Source organism: Paroedura picta, chromosome 1 (genome assembly GCF_049243985.1).
Source record: "Paroedura picta isolate Pp20150507F chromosome 1, Ppicta_v3.0, whole genome shotgun sequence".
Taxonomy (NCBI): Eukaryota; Metazoa; Chordata; class Lepidosauria; order Squamata; family Gekkonidae; genus Paroedura; species Paroedura picta.
The window spans coordinates 79,988,242-79,997,899 of record NC_135369.1 but is presented as its reverse complement, the minus strand read 5'-3'; the positions used below and the strand labels follow the sequence as shown (position 1 = coordinate 79,997,899).

The 9,658-nt window shown below is 42.1% G+C and overlaps 1 protein-coding gene across 6 annotated transcripts; it reads left to right on the top strand.

Moving 5' to 3' along the window:
- Positions 1 to 563: 563 nt before the first annotated feature.
- Positions 564 to 8,304, top strand: ZBTB18 (zinc finger and BTB domain containing 18). 6 transcript variants are annotated; one of them, XM_077344567.1, is made up of 3 exons: positions 564 to 841; positions 2,971 to 3,054; positions 4,789 to 8,304. In XM_077344567.1, exons 2-3 carry the CDS (start codon positions 3,042 to 3,044, stop codon positions 6,369 to 6,371), a joined length of 1,596 nt encoding a protein of 531 aa, XP_077200682.1. In that variant the 5' UTR covers positions 564 to 841; positions 2,971 to 3,041; the 3' UTR covers positions 6,372 to 8,304. The 6 variants fall into 6 exon arrangements, with proteins under 6 accessions (XP_077200682.1, XP_077200688.1, XP_077200699.1 ...); XM_077344598.1 differs by lacking the exon at positions 564 to 841 and having other exon boundaries at positions 1,392 to 3,054; positions 4,789 to 5,476; positions 5,589 to 5,824; XM_077344557.1 differs by lacking the exon at positions 564 to 841 and adding an exon at positions 1,393 to 2,365.
- The last annotated feature ends 1,354 nt before the right edge of the window (positions 8,305 to 9,658 follow it).

Here is a 9,658-nt window from a genome sequence, read left to right as displayed (position 1 = left end):
TAGGCGGCGAAGTACAAGTGGGTCTTCGCTCCCAGCCAAAGTATTTAGCAGGCCTCGTCTATCAATAACCTGGCACTTTCCCTATCCCGCCCCAGAGCCGTAACCATTACTAATCCCCACCATGCACTGCGCCCGGGGAGACCCGGCGGCGGCCCAAGCAGCCGCCGCCGCCCGCCCGATTTCTCCTCCGGAGGTCGAGGAGACTGCAGCAAGCGGAGGACTGGCCCCGGACCCCCAAGCCCCGCCCGTCCCCGGACCCAGCGACGCGGCCGGCGCCTGGCCCGAGGAGCGCTAACCCCACCCCCCATCCATGATTAGCCCGAGCCCGGAGTAGTCTCCGCTTCCTCCCTTTGTCATTGGGCGGGCCCCGCGGGCCCGTCGGCTCCCCTCTCCCCCTCTGATTGGAGAAGGCCGCGCGATGGGCTGGCCATGCTGTCAGTCAGGGAAACTGGCCGGGGAGGGGAGGGGAGGGGAGGAAGGAGGGAGGGGAGCGGAGGAAACATCTGGCTGCCGCAGCCCGGGCCCGTCTGTGCCGCCGCCGCCGCCGCCGCTGCTGTGCGTGCTTGTGCGCTGCGTGCGCCCGGCTCCCCGCCCCCTCCTGCTCTGCCGGCCCGCGCTGCTCTGGGGCGCTGCCATGGGGAGCCACTGAGGCGGTGCGGGCCCCCCTTGCGCCCGCCCTCCCCCCCCCTCCCGCTCTCAGTGCCCCTCTTGGCCGGCCCCCACTCCCTCGCTGCCTCTGGGGGGCGGGGAGCGAGCGGGACGCCGGGCGGGGGGCACGGGGAGCCCGGAGGGGGCAGCGGTGGCGGCCGGCGCGGCGGGGACCGGGGGGCCGCTCCAGAGTGTGAGTCCCGACCCTGCCCCTGATGGGACGCTGCTGGGGCGAGCGGGAGCGGGGGGGGGGGGGGGGTCGGCGAGAAAGGCAGGAGAGCAGCAGGTTGTTGCGGGGAGGGCGGCTGAGCGGGGGCCGTGGGGCGAGGGCAGAAGCCGGCGGCGCCTGAGGAAGGCGCTTCAGGATCTTGGGGTGGCAGCAGAAGGGGGCTCCCCGGTAGGGAGAGGGTTGTGGGCCAGGGGCGGGCGGGCGGGGGTGGCATCTGCTTCGGAAAGTGACTTCCATCAGGAAGAAGGAAAAGTCTGCAGGGTGTGCAAGTGAGTTGGGGCAGGGGCTGAATAGGTCAGGCAGGACCAAAGGAGAGAGCAGGTGGGGAAGAAGTTCTTCCGCAGAATGGGGTACTGCGAGCAAGAGGGGAAAGAGAAACTACGGGACAGGTTGTTGTAAACAGGGAACCGGAAAGGATCAACTTCTGATCTTGCCAGTCTCCCATGCACTGAAGGAGAAGGGGGGGGGGGTGGCTGAGCTCAGGAGCATATGAGGGAACAGGGAGGGGAATCCTTTGTGTGGGATAGGAGCAGTGGGTGTCTTATTTTACAGCTCAGAAGGTCGAGGGGAGGGGATGTGAGGGGTAGCGCAGCTGTGGAGACAAGGGGGTGAGAGATGAGCGGGGTAAAGAGAGAGTTACCTTCCCAGCTGGGGTCTTGTGTTCAACTCTTCTGGATACTTTTTGTTGTTGCTTTGGCTACTGTGATCTGGACTGTGTCTGCATTTGGCTTCTTCCTCCTTTCCTGTCTATCCTGTTGTTCCCTTTCCCTTCTGCACATTTGACTTGCTGCACACTTTGCAAAATGTCAGAGAGGTGGATTAAGTTATAGTTGGCTTAATCGTCAGTTTAGTGTCTCCAAGAATAGTGAGCGGGAAAATGCTGTAATGTTTGCATCTACTGGTCATTTTTTTTTAGTATATCCTTTTAGAACTGTGGCTGCAGGCTTGGGGTTGGATTAGTTAGCAGATACTGAAGTAAAGAAAGGATGTATGATTATGAGTGGGCATCACTGAGAAACTGGTTCACTGAACATCAAGCTCACACGAATCAAACTACTGCCTATTCTGTTGTCATTTCATTTTAGCATATGTCCCCATTTAGCACTTAAAGATTATTCCTCGTCAGGTAAAAGAAGGCCATAACATTCTTGCATCTTCCTTTCAAAGACATTTTTTAAAAAATGCCTTGACAGTAAAAGCAGTAAATTCATGCTAAATATAGGTTGCAGCACTTTCCTCTAAAATTAATAACAAATGAAGCATCTTTAAGATTTTGTGCAACAAAAAAATAGTTCTCATAATGGACCAGCATTATTATATTGCAAGGAAACGAAGTCAGATGGGAAAGACAAATAATTTGTTTAATTTTGGAAAGAACGTGTTTTGTGTGACTAAAACGTACAATACCATTTGAGTTTGCACTACCAACTTCTTAGATTATGTGTTTGAAAGAACTAAACTTCATCACTGCATACAAATTGTGAAGCAGTAAGTTGATTTTCTTGGGTTTTTTTAGAGTAAGCATAATGCTTGGGGAAAGTGATTGTGTCTAGAATCTGTACAGTTAGATAGATCTCTAAATCAATAAACATGATGAACTGTGCATTAGTTAAACCTAGTTCACTTCTATCTAGTATCTGAGTTGAATAAAAATGGATTAGTGTGGCTTGAGTAAGTTCTCAGTGTATAAAAAACTCAGTGAAGTTATGACAGAAGGGTTGCTATACTGTATATGCAGTGGAGCCCCATATGTTTAAGGGTTTGTTGGTTGTTGTTTTTTTACTTTTTTCTGTTAGAAAGTTTTGAAAAAAAGACTTTGAAGTATTTTGTTTATACTAACAGACAAGAAAAGTTCTCCTAAGAAAAAGCTGGTGGCAGGAGTGTAGAGGAGTAGCATATGGCATTAAAAGGAGCACAGCTGGAGGTAGCATTTCCATCTGAACATGATGTCAGAGCAGCTGACAGCCTGCCATCCCTCAGCCTTTTATTCTAACACACAGACAGGGAGTTAGTGTGTGTGCAGATCTGTGTGTAGGGAAGGTATCTCATTCCTCTCTAACATCATCTCCACTTTGCATCTGTCTCTCTCTTAGTCTGCTTTTTCCCCACTGAACTAACAGACCTGGAGCCAGCAAGACTCGGACAAAAGGACTTAATCAGGTTTATGTGTACTAAAGGTAGGAATAGCAGTAGGCAAGCTACAGTGTGGCTTTTTTTTTGGAGTGTGTTTATTTAATTTGAGAATAAAAATCCCATTACTTGTTTAATGGGGTTTAGATAGAATAAGTGCAATTCATTGTAAAAACAATGAGAATTCTTATGGCAATTGAAGTTTAGCATATGTATTGACTTGGGGGTATCTGTTCTCATGAAGCTCGGCGAGAAACAACTCTTTAAATTATATAGCCCTTTATTTTGTATTCTCAATCACTGAAACAGCAATTCATAGTACATTTGTGTCGGGTGTGTGTATGTGTGGCAAGACAGTTGGTATGTGTGTTCTAATAGCACTGCTTACTAAAGATAAAATAAATAGCATTTAAGAGAGATGCAAGATAGAAGCTAAAGTATATATTGATTTTTTTTTCTTTTTGCATTGTGACTTCTACTTAAAGATTCAGCCACTATGGAAACCTTCTGTCTTTGAAAACCAGAAATCATTTGTGCGTTAAACTTTAGACCCCCAACTCCACACTGAGGATAACTTGCATTCTTTTTTGTTCTTTCTCAGATGTATACCAAAGTTTATTTCATTGCAACGATAATTGTTTGAGGGGAGGTTTTTGTATTCACGACTAATTTAGAACTTGTAGATTTGAGCTGCCTGAATTGGCCAGACAGCTGTAATCGCACTCCTCTATTCTTAATCTCTTTATCTGGGCAGCAGCTGCCATATGGCCACAGTCAGCTGGATCAGATGTTTATAAGCTTCCTTCTTCGTCCCTCTCTGTCCTTTCAGCCTCCTAATTTGATCACAGCTACCTTGTGAGCTGCCCTCCAATCTTTATTTTTAGCCCTCTTAAGGATTAGGATTGATGTTGGCTGTGGGGCACTTAAAGTGATTGTATTGTAAATCTTCTTGCTTTATTTTAGCAGTAGTATTTTATAGAATATACTTGGGACAGGACTCTTTCTGTCCCCTTCCCAAGATGGAACTGCTCTAGAACAACTTCGATTGTGTATGACAGAAATGAGGAAAATAATTATGATCTATGTAGAAACTTCAAATGTATCTTTTTGTAAACCCTCCCTTTAAAAGAGAATGGTTATACATACCATCAATAGTATTTCCCAGGACTTAAAAATTAGTAAATCCTGCTTGGATACTTCTTATCATTACTATATACCAGCATAAATATACTACCAGGTATTATAGTTAGAATTCTCAACAGAGGAATGTGATCTTCTGTGAAAATGTCACTTGTTTGAATATAAGTGTATTCTTTTGAAGCTTTTGTATGTTAATCAGAATTGTTTTGTCCAAGAAAAGTGGAAAAAAAACATTCATTTTTCCCAAGTATTTTAGAAGCCATTTTGATGATTTTTCCCCCTGTGAATGTTATGTCCCAAGTATGTGCTTTTGCTTTCCTATAGGAACACCTGTCACAGCATTAAATTTAGTGAATACTTTATTTCTTTCAAAATGTACTTTTTGATTGTTAAAAGAATAGCTTCCTAATGTAACTTTGGAACTTTGGGTAAGAAAATAACTGAACAGAAAGAAGCCATTAAAAGTTTACTAGTTTATCTGTATCATTTGTTGCATGCTACTAATATTTCCATATTTTCTTGTCATTAAAAAGAAAACCTTCCAGTGTAGGTAGGAATTGTTGGAAGTATCAACCGTAAAAATGTATTCACTTAGCGCTATGTTTTCCATTGGTGTTTTAATTCAATCTTTTTGCTTCTAGGTTATGAAGACAACATGGAGTTTCCTGACCATAGTAGGCATTTGCTACAGTGTCTGAGCGAGCAGAGACATCAGGGTTTTCTTTGTGACTGCACTGTTCTGGTAGGAGATGCCCAGTTCCGAGCACATAGAGCTGTATTGGCTTCATGCAGCATGTATTTCCACCTATTTTACAAGGACCAGCTGGACAAAAGAGACATTGTTCATCTGAACAGCGACATTGTTACAGCCCCAGCTTTCGCTCTCCTGCTTGAATTCATGTATGAAGGGAAACTCCAGTTCAAAGACTTACCCGTTGAAGATGTGTTGGCAGCTGCCAGTTATCTCCACATGTATGACATTGTCAAAGTCTGCAAAAAGAAGCTTAAAGAAAAAGCCACCACAGAGGCAGACAGTACAAAAAAGGAAGAAGATGCCTCGAGTTGTTCAGACAAAGTGGAGAGCCTCTCTGATGGCAGTAGCCACATGGCGGGAGATATACCCAGTGATGAAGATGAAGGGGAAGATGAAAAGCTGAGCATCCTGCCTAGCAAAAGGGACTTGGCATCTGAGGCTGGGAACATGTGGATGAGATTGCCCTCGGACTCAGCAGGCATTCCCCAGAGTGGCGGCGAGGCAGAGACACACACAACAGCAGCTGGAAAAACAGTAGCCAGCCCCTGTAGCTCAACAGAGTCTTTGTCCCAGAGGTCTGTCACCTCCATGAGGGATTCAGCAGATGTTGACTGTGTCCTGGACTTGTCTGTCAAGTCCAGTCTTTCTGGAGTTGAGAATTTGAACAGTTCTTATTTCTCTTCACAGGACATGATTAGAAACAACCTGGTGCAGGTGAAGGTGGAGAAAGAGGCTTCCTGTGATGAGAGTGACGTTGGCACTAATGACTATGACATGGAACATAGCACTGTGAAAGAAAGTGTGAGCACTAATAACAGGGTACCATATGAGTCAGCCCATTTGGCTCCTATGAGGGAAGATTCTGTTTTGAGGGAGCTAGATAGGGAGGACAAAGCAAGTGATGATGAAATGATAACTCCAGAGAACGAAAGAGTTCAGGTGGAAGGGAATATGGACAGCAGTCTGCTCCCCTATGTCTCAAACATACTTAACCCCGCAGGCCAAATTTTTATGTGTCCCCTTTGCAACAAAGTTTTTCCTAGTCCCCACATTCTGCAGATTCACTTAAGTACGCACTTTCGAGAGCAGGACGGGATCCGCAGCAAGCCTGCTACTGATGTCAATGTCCCGACCTGCTCCTTGTGTGGTAAGACTTTTTCTTGCATGTACACTTTGAAGCGTCACGAGAGGACTCATTCAGGTGAAAAACCCTACACTTGCACCCAGTGTGGAAAGAGCTTCCAGTACTCCCACAATCTGAGCCGCCATGCTGTAGTTCACACACGGGAGAAGCCGCATGCTTGTAAGTGGTGTGAGCGCAGGTTCACACAGTCTGGAGACCTTTACAGGCACATTCGGAAGTTTCACTGTGAGTTAGTGAACTCATTGTCTGTCAAAAGTGAAGCACTGAGCTTACCTACTGTCAGAGACTGGACATTAGAAGATAGCTCGCAAGAACTTTGGAAATAGAATTTTTATATATATAATAATATATATATATATATATAAATCTATATAGTTGTGGTACAGTCTAAAAGCAGTCTTGTTTCCTTGAGCTGAAAGTTTGGCCATTAGCTTGTTTTTTGCACTTTAAGGCGGCATGAACATTTCACTACTTTAGTGCTCTAGTGCTATGAACTATAGAAATGAGACTAATAGAAGTCCAAAAAAAATTCCCCTTGTTTCTCCATCAAGTAAGTACTTCTTTTAAACAAAACTACAAATGAACAATTGTGATTATTAGCTTAACCTAACTGCATCATTTCAAACTCAGTTTGGAAAAGACTGATCTCCTCCAGTGTGTTACCAAATTGTTTACATTTTAAAAACTGCATGCATCTTTTCTAACTGTGGGAAACCTGAATGCTTTTAGACCCAAATGGTAAATTTCTGAAATGCTGGAGTATCTATTTTTAAATAAGCAGCTAAGATAGTATTCTAACTTGTGTATTACAACAGTTCCCAATTAAAAAAAAACAAACACAGATTTTCAAAAATACACTGGAATTGCTGGACTGTGTGAAGGTGTGCTTGGGATGAAAAAGGATGTTGCAGCTTCAGCAGTTGCGAACTGTGCATTTAAAAATGTGAATTACTGTTGTATACTGTAATTGATTAAATGGGCTGGGGGGGTGTCAAGGAAATTGACAAGTTGTGTTAACGCTCTCAGTTGAGTCTTGAAAAGTAAATATTAACGCTATGGAAATGCATGCGTTTCAGTATATTTTTGTCTTTGTTTGCATTGTATAACTTCAATGAGTGAGTTTTAAAACTTATTTAATTTTTGTAGGAAAAAAATCACACCACTGGAGAAATTGGTGTTATGAAGAACATAAATGCACTGTCTTTTATTTTATATAATAATTTAAGTTAATTGCCCACTGTCTTTTAAGTTGAACAAAAGCTACATGTTGATTTAGCTATGTAAAGGAAGATAGTAATGTTTACAAACAGGCTTAGAGATTTGCATGTGCAGTGTACATTTATCAAACAAAATCTGATTGCACAAAACCTATGCCAATTCCAATTTTAGGTGCATATATTACCCAGATGAGCATTTTTAGAATTCCTGCTGCACAAATTAACAATAGGTCATTCATTTTTTCCACCCCTTGAAAAGATTCTTTTGAGTGAAAAAGCCCCAGGCTGAAAGGACTAAAAAACCTTGATTGACATGGGGTGGAGTGCGGGAATAGTGGGAGAAAAGTTGGGGGATGGTTTGCGACCTGTGTATCCAAGTAGCAAAGACTGCAGCCTGATGTGTGGTTTTAATGATGAACACACAGGGCAAGAGCATTTTGCACAGTGTTAGTTTTCCTGTCTTGCACTTACAAATAAGGTCTATGGAAGTAGCATGGAAAAAAAAATTTCCCCTCCTTTCCGCTTTTGTTTCAAATTTGATCGCCTTAACTACTGTAAACATAGCCTATTTTTGTGCTTAAGAAACTGAATGGAAAACTCCATTGTGTATTGCTGGACTGTTTTGGAAATATTTTGGTCAAATATATGTTAATTTGGCTGTAATGGCATTTTTTTTAAGCTGTGAAAATGGCCTTGGAGCATTATTTTTTAGTTACTTGAATAGTTTATAGGTTTTTAAATCATTCTTTTTATTAATTTAGAAAAGACAATCAGTGTCTGAGAAAAATGGACTACTTTTGGATTTTTTTTTGTGATTGTGAGTGATTGTTTTGGGGTTTCTTCCTTTTGCCCTTTAGTTTCTCATTATTCATTGGTTCTTAAAATTAGACTGACATCTAGCTTTGACAATCATAATATGTTTTATTTTCCTGAGAGGGAGGGGGAATAACTTATAATGCTGTTTAGTTTTGTACTATTGGTGTGTTGGTGAATTTTTAAACTGTGTGCTAACTGCAATAAATTATACATACTGAGAACTCAATTAGTTGTCTTCTCCCCTTTTTAACCACTGAAAGAATATTTTAGATAATATGCATATGTTTTGTTGTTGACTATAGAAAGGGTTTGCTTTTTAAAATATTTGGTGTGTAGCTTTATTCTGCATTGAAAAAAGTTACCATGGTATTCCCAAAGTTTTAGAACACTGTTATGAACAAAGCTATGAACTGTTCAGTGCTATGAACGGTTTTGTCAAGGCTGATTCATTTTAAATAGAATTCGAGGGGGAGGGCTTAATTGAAAAATGGTTAAATAATGACTAACACCCATTAAAGTAGAATCGTGGTTATCAGAAATGACCCAAACCCATCTTCATCAAAGAATGTCAAACTGGTGCATTTGTCTCACTCTGGCAGAACAAAACATGCCTGGGGACACCTTTGAAACAGGCAGAATTACTTTACAGATGGCATAAACCAGAATATGCCCTTCATTACATGGTCAAATGGAGATGTGATCCTAATCAATATTAAACTGCCTTAGGAACTTGGGCTAAGGTGCTCACTAAGTATCAGTTTAAGAGCAGCTTCACTTTCAATTGGTTGAGTGGAATTTCCATAAAGCTGGGTGAATTTTTGTCTCTTAGTATCATATTTCAAATAAATGGCTTTGTATTCTCAATGTATGTCAAGTGAATTGAATTTTTAGAAACACAGCAGTTTCTTTGAGTTTTATTTCAATTAGGATAGAGTCAGTATATGTTGAATACTCTATTACTGTGAATGTTGTTATTGCTCATGATAAGTAAAATAGAAGTTATTTGTTTGGAATGAAAAACTTTCCAAATGACTTTTAAAGTGAAATGGTGGGGCAATGAGGGGACAGAGCAATAAGCATTTCCAAAGGAACAGAGTTCAGTAATGATCATGAATTAAGGAATAGTAATGCTATGCTTACCCATTCTAGCTTTCCCTCCAACCAATGTTCTTAAAGTCTGTAAGAGATGTCAATTAAGACAAAAATCAAGTTCTGTGATATTTTATTGACTGGGCAACAGTAGAATGTGTGCATTGTTACATTTTGTAAGTGTTTTTTTCCATATAAAAAAGTCCTTTCCCATGAGTATATGCTGGCACCTTACATATTAAAGTTTTGTGATCCTGTAGATTATAATAACTTTAACCTTGTCTAGCAAAACATTTATAGAGCGTGGAAATAATAGTGAAATACCTGAATGCGCATAGGAGCCAGATTTCTCATCCTTGGAACTGAAGAGCTGGACAAGGTGGTTGTTTTTTGTCATTGCAACAACTGAAAATGGCACTGAACTTTGCAATGTTATTATTCAATAAAGTTCAAATATACTAGGTTATTTACCTTTAAAGTCGGTCTTGGTT